The following is a 16,483-nucleotide window of genomic DNA, read 5'->3' on the forward strand; positions in this document are numbered from 1 at the left end:
GGCTTGATAGAATTAATCAAAAAACAAAAATTGGAAGAAAAAAAAACCTTCCATTTTTGCAAAATATACATTGAGAAAATTTCTGCTTTTGTCTGTGTCAACAAAATTAAAATAATTGTGAACGTACACTGACCATCAAAGAACAACATAAAAGCTTCTTCTGACATGAGAATTGTAGAACAGTGAAATCTACTACGTCCTGATGAAGCTCTATAGACTAGCTCTACCATACACATGACTAAAGTGAAACTCGACTGACAAATTTAAAGAAAATTTCCAACTCTGACTCTGTCACTAGAAAATTTCAAACCTCTTACACTTTTAATGCTAGGAATGATGATGGATTCTGAGTATTGGATGTGCATAACCTGTAGAACACTGGAAGGAACACTTCCAGAAATCAATGTCTATGAAAAGTTTGTATCTAGATCTATCTACAAATTCAGGTTAAAGCTCTAACATTTAAAGAAGAAGCCAGATGTGAATAGGTCTGGAAACACTGCCATTTGCCCTGGGCCAAAGCTCATTTAAAACGATTGGAAAACTGTTCTGTGGTCAATACATTGCTCTGCTTTTGAAAAGAACCAACAATAAGGCACAAAGTCCAAGACCGGTTTGTTCGGAGGTTTATTAATTTATGTACAAGTGTGCCTGTCCCCGAGTTGGAGACTGTCTGTGATATAAAACAAGAGAAAATGTATATGGTGCAAAAGAAAAAATAAAAAAAATTCAAAGCCCTCCTGCCCTTCTACAGTACTACATTTACCAAGCTATGTACAGCAGGTTCACATTTACTGACATCAGACATCCTTTTTTGTTGCAGGTCAACACTTGCTGACCACCATCTCTTGTCCCATCTTCAAGCTAACATGCTTGTAAAACCTTAGGGATATCATTCAGGCAGGAGACAGGAAATATTTACATCACCACGAACCAGTGAGTGTCTGTGTGTTCAATGAGTTCCAAACTGAGTGCATGCTTTCACTACATCTGTCAACACTCCCCATAAAGTAAATTAGCCTTATATACATAGTAGCAAAGCTTAGGCAGTGAAACATCGTCCAAAAACAACAACAACAACACAAAAGAAACACCATTATCAGTGTGACACTGATGAATGTATGTGTGTTTAACAGTGTGGAAATCAAACTCACAGTCTTTGATTGAGCAGAACACACAGCAGTGTGAGTTTACAAGTGCCCCCCTTTTAGTCAGTGTAATGTTGAAGGATTTGCAATGTGCCATGAAGACATCTCTGAGCAACACAAGCACACACACACAGAAAGAAGCGCAAGTTCTCCATTAACAATACAACTATTACAAAGCATGGATGATGATGCTCTTAGTGAGGCCTTAATTAGAAACATTTTAATAAACATATAGGCTGTATAATATGTATTTTATTTGGGTCTGTCACCAGTATGGCCTTTCTTGATAAACTGGTCTGATTTGTCATATTTTCAATTTTAACTTTCACCAGTGAGTGAGAGTATGGACTGCAGGCAGGTACTCTTAAAAAATGTCACCTGACTATATATTGTTCGTAAACTTGTTTACATCATTAATGGTGCCTTCACAGAATGAGCGAGCTTCCCATGCCATGCGCACTAATTTCACTTTGTTATAGCCAACCATGTTACTGTCTAATCTAACTGTAAGGCATCCTGTTGTTCTTTAAGCGTTACACCTTTCCTGTCTTTTCTGCCCCGCCTACTCTTTATATTAACAATGTTCACATATTTCACCACATATTAAAAAAAAATTCTTATATGTGAAATCGAATATGTAAATTTAACAGGTTATATTTATATTTGACTCAGCATCTAATCTACTTTCAGTTAGTTGGTCAGCTTTCTGTTCATAAACTTCTCTAAACTGGCAGAAAAAGACATCCTTTTGGAAGTCTTCCAGACCACACATGTCTGTATTCAGTCATGGTTGTTTTAATGCAAAAAGAAAAGCTGAAACAAACAGAATAAACAAGGAACTTACCAAACCAACACAAACTTACCATCGGATTACCCATAGCAATAAAGTCACAGATATAAAATATGGACATTCATATTAAAACACGCTTCAAGTGTGATTCATCATGATCTGTGTGTGAAAAGGTCTTTAGCTTTTCAAACACTTAACACAATTAACAAAATCTTCTGCTAGCCATGAGTCGGTGTTTCTGACAGTTGGGACAATTGTATTTGTACTTCTTCAAACATCAATGAGAGAGGAGCTACATTGTTGCCAGGCTGGTGTGTGTTACAATTATTGTTACTACAACAGAGGCATCATGACTGATGACCAATTATGTTGTGGGAAAAGGGAGAGTGAGCAGAGCCACAAACTCTACGAAAATACTTTAAATACGTCAACATAAATAAACACAGGGAAGCTAGTATTTCCTTTAACATTTACAAATAAATACTTGGTTTTGACCTTGGATCTTTTTAACTTCAAATGGCTGGAACACATTTTGAGAGGAAAAATAAAGACAGGTGTTTGCTTGAAAAGATGTCAAAGCGGAAAACACAAGTTGCACAAGCAAGTACACTGAACATGCTCAATAGTATAAAAGTTTATGTTGTGGTACTTACAGTATACTCAAACTAGGCATGTGTTTTAGTACATGTGAATGCTATGCATGTATCCTCCTCAGCACACCTTCTGACGGTATTTTGTTTTTTTGTTTTTTAAATAAATATATACACAATTTCAAAAAAAGAGATTGGAGGAAGACGGATGCAAGGGTGTATGTGATGGGTTTATGTGCCGGTCTTCTGTTCCCATTCCTGCAAACAAACACAAAGACTTGGTTTGCATACTTGTACACAGATTGCAAGTATTTGCATTTGCTGGGATTCTCTCATTTGTTTACTACCTCAATGCATTTTTCATTGCTAGTCAGTACCAAATTAAATGAGCAGCTACATCACACTTATGTACGTGTTTGTGGAGTACCTAAACTCACTCGCTTGTAGTTCACTGAAGCATGCAGTGAAATACAAACTTTATTAACCATCTTTATTAGCCTCACTGGTTATCTAGTTGGTGGAACTCCTCTGTGGACCTTGACACACACACACACACAGCTGTTCTCTGCACTGCAGGAATCCTGAACCATAACGCTGCTGACCCGATCATTCTTATGCAAGTTGTTATGAGCTAACTCACACTGTTTCCACTGCTACCACACAAGTTCAAGACAAATGTAATTAAAATTACATATATTACATATGACTAAAAGAATGGGGATACTAACGTTACATTCATATTTAAATATGTCGATATTTTAGGAGTGACAAAACCATCTTAAGCCGAGGAATGCATCTTTTAGATGTATCAGAGCCTTTCAGAAGGTTCCAAGAAGTTGATTGCTTAAAATACTCAGCCTACTGTTTTATAACAGCCACATCACACAAAACAGGGAAGTCAAAGAGAATAAAACCAGATTTCAAAAACAAAAGACCCTGTCCACACCAAACAATGGATCAAACAATGTGCTTCCAAAAAGGTCCCAGCATAGTTTAAAGTTTTGCAAAAGACAGAGCTAGTCAGAGATGTAAAGTTAAAGGCACACTAGAAAAATTTGCATTTCCTGTGAAAATGCTGTGTGGATGCCTTAACGTTGAAGATGTCTGCTGAAAAAAGCTGAAAAAGTTGCAAAGAGTTGTATGGTGGTGAAGACACTTAAAATTCTGCTGAATACAGGTGAAGAAGCAGAAAATTTTGTTGAAAAGTGGTGAAAAGGCTGAAAATTTTTCAGAAAAGAGATGAATCAGCAGAATTTGGGCTGAAAAGAGGTGAAAATTCTGCTGAAAAGAGTTCAATCAGCAGAATTTCTGCTGAAAAGAGTTCAATCAGCAGAATTTCTGCTGAAAAGAGTTCAGTGAGCAGAATTTCTGCTGAAAAGAATTCAATCAGCAGAATTTCTGCTGAAAAGAGGTTTTTGCTGAAAAAAGCTGAAAAAGCTGGGATTTGTGCTGAAAAATGGTGAAAAAATTTAAAATTCTGCTGAAAAGAGATGAATCAGCAGTATTTCTGCTGAAAAGGTTACAATGAGCAGAATTTCTGCTGAAAAGAGGTGAATGAGCAGAATTCTGCTGAAAAGAGGTTTTTGCTGAAAACACCTGAAAAAGCTGGGATTTGTGCTGAAAAGTGGTGAAAAAATTCAAGATTCTGCTGAAAAGAGTTCAATGAGCAGAATTTCTGCTGAAAAGACGTTTTTGCTGAAAAAAGCTGAAAAAGCTGGGATTTGTGCTGAAATGTGGTGAAAAAATTTAAAATTCTGCTGAAAAGAGTTCAATGAGCAGAATTTCGCTGAAAAGAGGTGAATGAGCAGAATTTTGCTGAAAAGAGTTTTTTGCTGAAAACACCTGAAAAAGCTGGGATTTGTGCTGAAAAGTGATGAAAAAATTCAAAATTCTGCTGAAAAGAGATGAATCAGCAGAATTTCTGCTGAAAAGGGTTTCTTGCTGAAAACAGCTTAAAAAGCTGGGATTTGTGCTGAAAAGTGGTGAAAAAATTCAAAATTCTGCTGAAAAGAGTTCAATGAGCAGAATTTCTGCTGAAAAGACGTTTTTGCTGAAAAAAGCTGAAAAAGCTGGGATTTGTGCTGAAAAGTGGTGAAAAAATTCAAAACTCTGCTGAAAAGAGTTCAGTGAGCAGAATTTCTGCTGAAAAGAGTTCAGTGAGCAGAATTTCTGCTGAAAAGACGTTTTTGCTGAAAAAAGCTGAAAAAGCTGGGATTTGTGCTGAAATGGGGTGAAAAAATTTAAAATTCTGCTGAAAAGAGTTCAATGAGCAGAATTTCGCTGAAAAGAGTTCAATGAGCAGAATTTCTGCTGAAAAGAGTTCAATCAGCAGAATTTCTGCTAAAAAGAGTTCAATCAGCAGAATTCTGCTGAAAAGAGTTTTTTGCTGAAAACACCTGAAAAAGCTGGGATTTGTGCTGAAAAGTGGTGAAAAAATTCAAAATTCTGCTGAAAAGAGTTCAGTGAGCAGAATTTCTGCTGAAAAGGGTTTTTTGCTGAAAACAGCTTAAAAAGCTGTGATTTGTGCTGAAAAGTGGTGAAAAAATTCAAAATTCTGCTGAAAAGAGTTCAATGAGCAGAATTTCTGCTGAAAAGGGTTTTTTGATGAAAACAGCTTAAAAAGCTGGGATTTGTGCTGAAAAGTGGTGAAAAAATTCAAAATTCTGCTGAAAAGAGTTCAGTGAGCAGAATTTCTGCTGAAAAGAGTTCAATGAGCAGAATTTCTGCTGAAAAGAGGTGAATGAGCAGAATTCTGCTTGAAAAGAGGTTTTTGCTGAAAACACCTGAAAAAGCTGGGATTTGTGCTGAAAAGTGGTGAAAAAATTCAAAATTCTGCTGAAAAGAGTTCAGTGAGCAGAATTTCTGCTGAAAAGAGTTCAATGAGCAGAATTTCTGCTGAAAAGAGGTGAATGAGCAGAATTCTGCTGAAAAGAGTTTTTTGCTGAAAACACCTGAAAAAGCTGGGATTTGTGCTGAAAAGTGGTGAAAAAATTCAAAATTCTGCTGAAAAGAGTTCAATGAGCAGAATTTCTGCTGAAAAGAGGTTTTTGCTGAAAAAAGCTGAAAAAGCTGGGATTTGTGCTGAAATGTGGTGAAAAAATTTAAAATTCTGATGAAAAGAGGTGAATCAGCAGAATTTCTGCTGAAAAGAGTTCAATCAGCAAAATTCTGCTGAAAAGAGGTTTTTGCTGAAAACAGCTGAAAAAGCTGGGATTTGTGCTGAAAAGTGGTGAAAAAATTTAAAATTCTGCTGAAAAGAGTTCAATCAGCAGAATTTCTGCTGAAAAGAGTTCGATGAGCAGAATTTCTGCTGAAAAGAGGTGAATGAGCAGAATTCTGCTGAAAAGAGGTTTTTGCTGAAAACACCTGAAAAAGCTGGGATTTGTGCTGAAAAGTGGTGAAAAAATTCAAAATTCTGCTGAAAAGAGTTCAGTGAGCAGAATTTCTGCTGAAAAGAGTTCAATGAGCAGAATTTCTGCTGAAAAGAGGTGAATGAGCAGAATTCTGCTGAAAAGAGGTTTTTGCTGAAAACACCTGAAAAAGCTGGGATTTGTGCTGAAAAGTGGTGAAAAAATTTAAAATTCTGCTGAAAAGAGTTCAATCAGCAGAATTTCTGCTGAAAAGAGTTCAATCAGCAGAATTTCTGCTGAAAAGAGTTCAGTGAGCAGAATTTCTGCTGAAAAGAGTTCAGTGAGCAGAATTTCTGCTGAAAAGAGTTCAATGAGCAGAATTTCTGCTGAAAAGGGTTTTTTGCTGAAAACAGCTTAAAAAGCTGGGATTTGTGCTGAAAAGTGGTGAAAAAATTCAAAATTCTGCTGAAAAGAGTTCAATCAGCAGAATTTCTGCTGAAAAGAGTTCAATCAGCAGAATTTCTGCTGAAAAGAGTTCAGTGAGCAGAATTTCTGCTGAAAAGAGTTCAGTGAGCAGAATTTCTGCTGAAAAGAGGTGAATGAGCAGAATTCTGCTGAAAAGAGTTTTTTGCTGAAAACACCTGAAAAAGCTGGGATTTGTGCTGAAAAGTGGTGAAAAAATTCAAAATTCTGCTAAAAAGAGATGAATCAGCAGAATTTCTGCTGAAAAGGGTTTTTTGCTGAAAACAGCTTAAAAAGCTGGGATTTGTGCTGAAAAGTGGTGAAAAAATTCAAAATTCTGCTGAAAAGAGTTCAGTTAGCAGAATTTCTGCTGAAAAGAGTTCAATGAGCAGAATTTCTGCTGAAAAGAGTTCAATGAGCAGAATTTCTGCTGAAAAGAGTTCAATGAGCAGAATTTCTGCTGAAAAGAGGTGAATGAGCAGAATTCTGCTGAAAAGAGGTTTTTGCTGAAAACACCTGAAAAAGCTGGGATTTGTGCTGAAAATTGGCAAAAAAATTTAAAATTCTGCTGAAAAGAGTTCAATCAGCAGAATTTCTGCTGAAAAGAGTTCAATGAGCAGAATTTCGCTGAAAAGAGTTCAATCAGCAGAATTTCTGCTGAAAAGAGTTCAATCAGCAGAATTTCTGCTGAAAAGAGTTCAAACAGCAGAATTCTGCTGAAAAGAGTTTTTTGCTGAAAACACCTGAAAAAGCTGGGATTTGTGCTGAAAAGTGGTGAAAAAATTCAAAATTCTGCTGAAAAGAGATGAATCAGCAGAATTTCTGCTGAAAAGGGTTTTTTTGATGAAAACAGCTTAAAAAGCTGGGATTTGTGCTGAAATGGGGTGAAAAAATTTAAAATTCTGCTGAAAAGAGTTCAATGAGCAGAATTTCGCTGAAAAGAGTTCAATCAGCAGAATTTCTGCTGAAAAGAGTTCAATCAGCAGAATTTCTGCTAAAAAGAGTTCAATCAGCAGAATTCTGCTGAAAAGAGTTTTTTGCTGAAAACACCTGAAAAAGCTGGGATTTGTGCTGAAAAGTGGTGAAAAAATTCAAAATTCTGCTGAAAAGAGTTCAGTGAGCAGAATTTCTGCTGAAAAGGGTTTTTTGCTGAAAACAGCTTAAAAAGCTGGGATTTGTGCTGAAAAGTGGTGAAAAAATTCAAAATTCTGCTGAAAAGAGTTCAATGAGCAGAATTTCTGCTGAAAAGGGTTTTTTGCTGAAAACAGCTTAAAAAGCTGGGATTTGTGCTGAAAAGTGGTGAAAAAATTCAAAATTCTGCTGAAAAGAGTTCAGTGAGCAGAATTTCTGCTGAAAAGAGTTCGATGAGCAGAATTTCTGCTGAAAAGAGGTGAATGAGCAGAATTCTGCTGAAAAGAGGTTTTTGCTGAAAACACCTGAAAAAGCTGGGATTTGTGCTGAAAAGTGGTGAAAAAATTCAAAATTCTGCTGAAAAGAGTTCAGTGAGCAGAATTTCTGCTGAAAAGAGGTGAATGAGCAGAATTCTGCTGAAAAGAGGTTTTTGCTGAAAACACCTGAAAAAGCTGGGATTTGTGCTGAAAAGTGGTGAAAAAATTTAAAATTCTGCTGAAAAGAGTTCAATCAGCAGAATTTCTGCTGAAAAGAGTTCAATCAGCAGAATTTCTGCTGAAAAGAGTTCAGTGAGCAGAATTTCTGCTGAAAAGAGTTCAGTGAGCAGAATTTCTGCTGAAAAGAGGTGAATGAGCAGAATTCTGCTGAAAAGAGTTTTTTGCTGAAAACACCTGAAAAAGCTGGGATTTGTGCTGAAAAGTGGTGAAAAAATTCAAAATTCTGCTGAAAAGAGATGAATCAGCAGAATTTCTGCTGAAAAGGGTTTTTTGCTGAAAACAGCTTAAAAAGCTGGGATTTGTGCTGAAAAGTGGTGAAAAAATTCAAAATTCTGCTGAAAAGAGTTCAGTTAGCAGAATTTCTGCTGAAAAGAGTTCAATGAGCAGAATTTCTGCTGAAAAGAGTTCAATGAGCAGAATTTCTGCTGAAAAGAGTTCAATGAGCAGAATTTCTGCTGAAAAGAGGTGAATGAGCAGAATTCTGCTGAAAAGAGGTTTTTGCTGAAAACACCTGAAAAAGATGGGATTTGTGCTGAAAATTGGCAAAAAAATTTAAAATTCTGCTGAAAAGAGTTCAATCAGCAGAATTTCTGCTGAAAAGAGTTCAATGAGCAGAATTTCGCTGAAAAGAGTTCAATCAGCAGAATTTCTGCTGAAAAGAGTTCAATCAGCAGAATTTCTGCTGAAAAGAGTTCAATCAGCAGAATTCTGCTGAAAAGAGTTTTTTGCTGAAAACACCTGAAAAAGCTGGGATTTGTGCTGAAAAGTGGTGAAAAAATTCAAAATTCTGCTGAAAAGAGATGAATCAGCAGAATTTCTGCTGAAAAGGGTTTTTTTGATGAAAACAGCTTAAAAAGCTGGGATTTGTGCTGAAATGGGGTGAAAAAATTCAAAATTCTGCTGAAAAGAGTTCAGTGAGCAGAATTTCTGCTGAAAAGAGTTCAATGAGCAGAATTTCTGCTGAAAAGGGTTTTTTGCTGAAAACAGCTTAAAAAGCTGGGATTTGTGCTGAAAAGTGGTGAAAAAATTCAAAATTCTGCTGAAAAGAGTTCAGTGAGCAGAATTTCTGCTGAAAAGAGTTCGATGAGCAGAATTTCTGCTGAAAAGAGGTGAATGAGCAGAATTCTGCTGAAAAGAGGTTTTTGCTGAAAACACCTGAAAAAGCTGGGATTTGTGCTGAAAAGTGGTGAAAAAATTCAAAATTCTGATGAAAAGAGGTGAATCAGCAGAATTTCTGCTGAAAAGAGTTCAATCAGCAAAATTCTGCTGAAAAGAGGTTTTTGCTGAAAACAGCTGAAAAAGCTGGGATTTGTGCTGAAAAGTGGTGAAAAAATTTAAAATTCTGCTGAAAAGAGTTCAATCAGCAGAATTTCTGCTGAAAAGAGTTCAATCAGCAGAATTTCTGCTGAAAAGAGTTCAGTGAGCAGAATTTCTGCTGAAAAGAGTTCAGTGAGCAGAATTTCTGCTGAAAAGAGTTCAGTGAGCAGAATTTCTGCTGAAAAGAGGTGAATGAGCAGAATTCTGCTGAAAAGAGTTTTTTGCTGAAAACACCTGAAAAAGCTGGGATTTGTGCTGAAAAGTGGTGAAAAAATTCAAAATTCTGCTGAAAAGAGATGAATCAGCAGAATTTCTGCTGAAAAGGGTTTTTTGCTGAAAACAGCTTAAAAAGCTGGGATTTGTGCTGAAAAGTGGTGAAAAAATTCAAAATTCTGCTGAAAAGAGTTCAGTGAGCAGAATTTCTGCTGAAAAGAGTTCAATGAGCAGAATTTCTGCTGAAAAGAGTTCAATGAGCAGAATTTCTGCTGAAAAGAGGTGAATGAGCAGAATTCTGCTGAAAAGAGGTTTTTGCTGAAAACACCTGAAAAAGCTGGGATTTGTGCTGAAAATTGGCAAAAAAATTTAAAATTCTGCTGAAAAGAGTTCAATCAGCAGAATTTCTGCTGAAAAGAGTTCAATGAGCAGAATTTCGCTGAAAAGAGTTCAATCAGCAGAATTTCTGCTGAAAAGAGTTCAATGAGCAGAATTTCTGCTGAAAATAGGTGAATGAGCAGAATTCTGCTGAAAAGAGGTTTTTGCTGAAAACACCTGAAAAAGCTGGGATTTGTGCTGAAAAGTGGTGAAAAAATTCAAAATTCTGCTGAAAAGAGTTCAGTGAGCAGAATTTCTGCTGAAAAGAGGTGAATGAGCAGAATTCTGCTGAAAAGAGTTTTTTGCTGAAAACACCTGAAAAAGCTGGGATTTGTGCTGAAAAGTGGTGAAAAAATTCAAAATTCTGCTGAAAAGAGTTCAATGAGCAGAATTTCTGCTGAAAAGAGGTTTTTGCTGAAAAAAGCTGAAAAAGCTGGGATTTGTGCTGAAATGTGGTGAAAAAATTTAAAATACTGATGAAAAGAGGTGAATCAGCAGAATTTCTGCTGAAAAGAGTTCAATCAGCAAAATTCTGCTGAAAAGAGGTTTTTGCTGAAAACAGCTGAAAAAGCTGGGATTTGTGCTGAAAAGTGGTGAAAAAATTTAAAATTCTGCTGAAAAGAGTTCAATGAGCAGAATTTCTGCTGAAAAGAGTTCAATGAGCAGAATTTCTGCTGAAAAGAGTTCAATGAGCAGAATTTCTGCTGAAAAGAGTTCAATCAGCAGAATTTCTGCTGAAAAGAGTTCAATCAGCAGAATTCTGCTGAAAAGAGTTTTTTGCTGAAAACAGCTGAAAAAGCTGGGATTTGTGCTGAAAAGTGGTGAAAAAATTCAAAATTCTGCTGAAAAGAGTTCAGTGAGCAGAATTTCTGCTGAAAAGAGTTCAATGAGCAGAATTTCTGCTGAAAAGAGGTGAATGAGCAGAATTCTGCTGAAAAGAGTTTTTTGCTGAAAAAAGCTGAAAAAGCTGGGATTTGTGCTGAAAAGTGGTGAAAAAATTCAAAATTCTGCTGAAAAGAGTTCAGTGAGCAGAATTTCTGCTGAAAAGAGTTCAATGAGCAGAATTTCTGCTGAAAAGAGGTGAATGAGCAGAATTCTGCTGAAAAGAGCTTTTTGCTGAAAAAAGCTGAAAAAGCTGGGATTTGTGCTGAAAAGTGGTGAAAAAATTCAAAATTCTGCTGAAAAGAGTTCAGTGAGCAGAATTTCTGCTGAAAAGAGTTCAATGAGCAGAATTTCTGCTGAAAAGAGGTGAATGAGCAGAATTCTGCTGAAAAGAGTTTTTTGCTGAAAAAAGCTGAAAAAGCTGGGATTTGTGCTGAAAAGTGGTGAAAAAATTCAAAATTCTGCTGAAAAGAGTTCAGTGAGCAGAATTTCTGCTGAAAAGAGTTCAATGAGCAGAATTTCTGCTGAAAAGAGGTGAATGAGCAGAATTCTGCTGAAAAGAGTTTTTTGCTGAAAACAGCTGAAAAAGCTGGGATTTGTGCTGAAAAGTGGTGAAAAAATTCAAAATTCTGCTGAAAAGAGTTCAATGAGCAGAATTTCTGCTGAAAAGAGTTCAATGAGCAGAATTTCTGCTGAAAAGAGTTCAATCAGCAGAATTTCTGCTGAAAAGAGTTCAATCAGCAGAATTTCTGCTGAAAAGAGTTCAATCAGCAGAATTTCTGCTGAAAAGAGTTGAATGAGCAGAATTCTGCTGAAAAGAGTTTTTTGCTGAAAACAGCTGAAAAAGCTGGGATTTGTGCTGAAAAGTGGTGAAAAAATTCAAAATTCTGCTGAAAAGAGTTCAGTGAGCAGAATTTCTGCTGAAAAGAGTTCAATGAGCAGAATTTCTGCTGAAAAGAGGTGAATGAGCAGAATTCTGCTGAAAAGAGGTTTTTGCTGAAAACACCTGAAAAAGCTGGGATTTGTGCTGAAATGTGGTGAAAAAATTTAAAATTCTGATGAAAAGAGGTGAATCAGCAGAATTTCTGCTGAAAAGAGTTCAATCAGCAAAATTCTGCTGAAAAGAGTTAAAAACGTTTAATTGTTAACTGAAAGAAATTTTGCCATAAGCGGGATTTGAACCCGGGCCTCCCAGTCTGAGAACGGATGCTCATCTCACTGAGCTAAAACACAGGTCAACCCGGCAAGGAAAATCAGTGAGGCCACTGATAATGTGGCAGAAAAGGGCAAAAAATATTGCAAAAAAAATTCAATATCTCAAAAAGTATAGAAGTTATGAGCACCAAAAGTCATAGCAGGAAAGAGCAGAATTTTTTAAGATTTGAACGGTGAAAATAGCATGAAAACTGAGGGAGTAGTTAAGGTCCTATGAGGGCATCCACACAATAAAGAGAAACAGGAACTCAATAGTGTGGATGCCCTCAAAGGCATCCACACTATTGAGAATTATATTCTCAGAGAAAGCCAGTCGCGTTGTGTAGCGTGTAGCGTGACCTCTGACCTTAGCCTTCCTGAGGACATGTCCCCGGACTGCTGAGGGCTTCTGGCTGCCCTGCTGCCGGTAGAGCAGTGAGGCGCTGTTGACCGGCAGCGAGCAGGACTCGGTGTCACTGGTGTCACAGCTGGAGAATGGAGAAGACTCGTGTGTCCGTCGCAGCATTGCTGGTGACTATACAAGACAAAAATATGAAGGAAACATGAGTACACTAACGTGTCAGCACAAACTTATAAAGTAACTTCATACTCACCTGGAGGCCAGAGGAGCCAGCTTTCGGCTCGATGGTGAGGCCCAGGGTGACACCTCCGCTAAGGGCTTTCTTCAGGCTCTCTTTCACCTCAGTTAGCTCCAGCTCCAGGTTCACCCGCTCCTCCTCCTTCAGTTTGCACTGTTCTTCCAACTTCTTCAGGCGCTCTGATAGTGAAATATGTGAGCGTTTGCCTAATGTGAAAGAGAGGAGAAATATTACTTTATTAAACTCGTCTTTTAATGACAAGCACGTTTCTATCTCTCTCTCTTACCAGCCGCTGCCTCCACAGCAGCACGAAGGTCTCTCCTCTCCTTCTTCAGCTGAGTCAGGTGGTTTCTGATTTCCTGCTTCTTCTTCATCAGCTCTTCCTCCTTTGATTGCAGTCGCTTGGCATCAGCCTCCACACGGTTCTTCCCATACTTACACTGGTCCCCATCTACACAAGAAAAGTCGGGTTTCAAAAAGTTAGAAGCCAGAGACTGGGGTCATTTGCTAGCAGAGAGAGAGAGGGGGGGGATGAACTGCTTAGAAACCCATTGATCTCAGTGCCATACGCAGGAATTAATTGCCAAGCCTATGTTTCAGTGAAAAATACACTCATTGTGAATAACTATGAAGAATCAGTCATATAAACCGCTGCTAATAGTTTCAAATTTAGCACTCTTATCTGTGGTACTCTAAACCCAACATGAAACATTTGGTGTTTGCATTCTGACATTTGGAGGAATTGCAAGCTACACTAAGTGGTTACAACCCTCCTCGTTCACACATTAGGCAAAAAATATTTTTCTGAACCACAAGGATTAACTCGAGCACATTTCGCTCTCTTCCAATGAGCTAGGGTCTGTTTCTGCTATCGCGCCTCTTACCCTGGAGTTGGCAGGAGGCTCAAGGCCCACATGCGTCACATGGACTGTCTCGAGGGTAGGATAGGTTTAAAGGCTTTCAGTTATTTACTCCCCTCTACTTAAACCAACTGTAATTTAGATATCCTGCATTTTCCACATTGCTGTGGAACAGAATTTTGCTTGAAAGCAATCAGCGGTGAGAAGCCAGACACACTGTCTGCTATTCCTTACAGAGCAAGACCTGACTGGGAAAGGTGGGTGATATTTCAATTCAAGATGACTTCCTGTTGGTATCTTCAAATCTCAAAACTTACTGGAGTTGTTGCGCTTCAGAGACGCAGTCCCATTTGTGGCAATGACTCCATTCTTCTTTGGCTGGTTCTTTGGCTCTGGCTTCTGTTTTGATGCCACCCCATTGGTTGTTGCTCCCTTCTTTCCCTTTAGCTGAACAAACAGGAAAGACACAATTCAAATGACCCTTCAAATAGATGTTAGCAATGCCTATAAGCTATACACATACAAAACTGTACCAACATGCTCTTCCATAAAAAAAAAAAATAAACATTTCAAAGAAAAATGTGTAACTGTTGTTTATGCCACAGGTTTTCTACTTGGATTGCACTCAATATCACAAAAGTTACAAACACTTTTATTATTTCATTAATTTTCCTACACTGGACTACTGTAATTCAGTTATCACTTTGTTCTAAAAGTTTCACAAAAAGTCTAAGCTGATCCAGAATTATGCAGCCAGATCACTAACTGGGACTGGAAAGAGAGACTATATTTCTCCCATATTAGCTTCTTTTTATTCCTTCCTTTTAAATTCAGAATTGAATTTAAATCCTTCTCTTGCATTATCAGACATATCTAAACGACTGCACCTTATTATCCTAACAGATCACAGGAGACAGTTTCCTTTTCAGCTTCAGGAGACAGGCATCATCTCTACTTTTGTTGTTTGGTGTTCATAATGACACAGGAAGAAAATCAGCAAACAAACTCCAGTTCACACTAGTTTCATGTTGGCCTATTAAATACATAAACATAAGAGATCACTAAGTAAACAAACAGCGAAGGAGAATTAAAAACACTAAAAGTTAAGAGGAGGTTAAAACAAACCCTGAATTGTTAGACAGTTAATATGCAGAAATGCAAAAAGAAACATGAAGGTTATGCAGCAGAGTCTGAGCGGAGTCTTTAGTTTTAGAATCAGCAGACAGGAACTTAGAGGAGATTTTAGAAACAGGGGTTTTGTAGTGACAAGCAGAAGAAGATGCAGCAGTAGAAGAAGAAGCCTTGGGAGGACAGCTGGTGACTAGCTTGGGTGAGGGCATGTTCTCATAGAGCTCAGTGTTTTCATAGTGCAATTCCTCTTTCCGCTGGCGCCCCCCTGTGCTGGGAGTGGAGTACTGCATCTCTGGGTCCTTGGGTTAGACCAGGTGAGCATGCAATAAGCAGAAGATTTAAGAATAAGGAGATGCCATAAAGGGGGGGGGGGGAGGGGGGGGAATAAGGAGAACAGAAAGGAAGAAGATGATAGCAGCATTACTGCAGTATGTGAAATTAAAGAGCAATTGCTTTGACTTAACAAATTTAGTTTAGCTTCCCAAAATGGAGAGTACTGCTCCACGACTGAAAACATATTTAATGTTTCCTCTTTTTAATTGTTGATGAGCTTTTATCCAAGTCCTATAACGTTAAATCACAGGTTACTCTTTACTCCTTTATTATAGCATCTTTTATGAATAAACAATGTTATATTCTCTGTCTGCTTGTCTTTATTAGTTTTATATCATTATTATCATGCAACAGTGTAATTTTGCTCTTCTTTGGGTGCAGACAGACTCAGCCCTCAGGTTTATATGTAAATCTGTCAGGAGGTCAATGAGTGCAGAAGGTAAAAGCTGTGGTATGCAAGGGGCCCGAGCACCATTATTGCAAATAGCAAAGTACATACCATTACTTGGTCTAATTTGATTTTAGGAAAGAAAAAGACTTTTATCATGCAGGCTCACTGGAACTTCTGAAAGTGTCATAACAAAAATGACACATTTTCCAATAATATGTTAATGATATGCAAAAAATGAAAAGCAAAGAAAGAATCAGCCAAGAGTTTGTAAGCAAACTAGAGGGTGCTGAAGTGAATTATCTCACACTTTTTTCATTGCAGTACATATGCAACATCAGCAAGCAGTTGTGTCCTTACCATTCCATTTATGGGCACATCATCATAGTGTAGTGCCATACCAGTGGGGCAGGCATAGCCACTGACTGGGTTGTCCAGATATGGGTTAGGAGACACGGCACGCTTACTGGTGAAACTAAACATAAAACATCACGATTGAGGCTTAAATATACAGTGCCCTTCATATATCTTCATTACCTGCGATTTTTGTATCTCTTAGTCTACAAAATAGTACAAACTATCGTATAAAAACAGGAAAATGAAAAAAGCCAGACATACTACGTTTCAACATATGAGTCATTGTGAGCTAATGAAATAAGAAATAAAACACATTAAGCACTAATTCTTTAAGAGTTCTTCCAGGTATTAACCAGAGAGAAAAAGATTCATGTGTTATGAATATGCAATCCCGCCAGTGTCTGTGAAGAGTTAAATGTTTAAAAAGAGAGAAGGTTTATGATTTAGTGAAGGAGGACAGTAGAAACAGGGTGAGATGGAGGCAAATGATCCCCTAAAACGACCAGCCAAAACAAGAAGAGGATCCTTATAAACTTTAAATTCCTTGTTATTATTATCTGTTTAAATGAAGATAATAATAATTGGATTGTTTAAGGATAGCGTGCAGACTATGTGAGGAAATAGAATCAAAACAAACTGGATGGCAAATGGAGGAAGTTTGTGAAGACCAACAACATTAAACACAAAAATCACTGTGGGTGGAGGAGATATGGAGCACTCGAGAGGAAGATAAAAAATAAGGAGCAATATTTTCCTGCACCAGCTTAAGTGTGATTTAGTGGTGTTTGAGGCATTTCTAATTCCCTCAACAAAGTTTTTTTTCTATGAAAATCTCTCAAGTATGTAATCAAACTCACCTCCAG

The 16,483-nt window shown here is 37.5% G+C and overlaps 1 protein-coding gene across 1 annotated transcript; it reads right to left on the reverse strand.

The window, feature by feature from the left end:
* Positions 1–1,621: 1,621 nt before the first annotated feature.
* Positions 1,622–15,746, reverse strand: LOC148102088 (actin filament-associated protein 1-like). The gene is made up of 6 exons (XM_087842685.1): positions 15,624–15,746; positions 13,729–13,858; positions 12,838–13,002; positions 12,567–12,757; positions 12,320–12,487; positions 1,622–2,786 (listed from the first exon to the last, which is right to left on the reverse strand). Exons 1-6 carry the CDS (start codon positions 15,744–15,746, stop codon positions 2,760–2,762), a joined length of 804 nt encoding a protein of 267 aa, XP_087698811.1. The 3' UTR covers positions 1,622–2,759.
* Between the last annotated feature and the right edge of the window lie 737 nt (positions 15,747–16,483).

This window comes from Neolamprologus brichardi, chromosome 7 (genome assembly GCF_056152115.1).
Source record: "Neolamprologus brichardi isolate AB-2024 chromosome 7, ASM5615211v1, whole genome shotgun sequence".
Lineage (NCBI taxonomy): Eukaryota > Metazoa > Chordata > Actinopteri > Cichliformes > Cichlidae > Neolamprologus > Neolamprologus brichardi.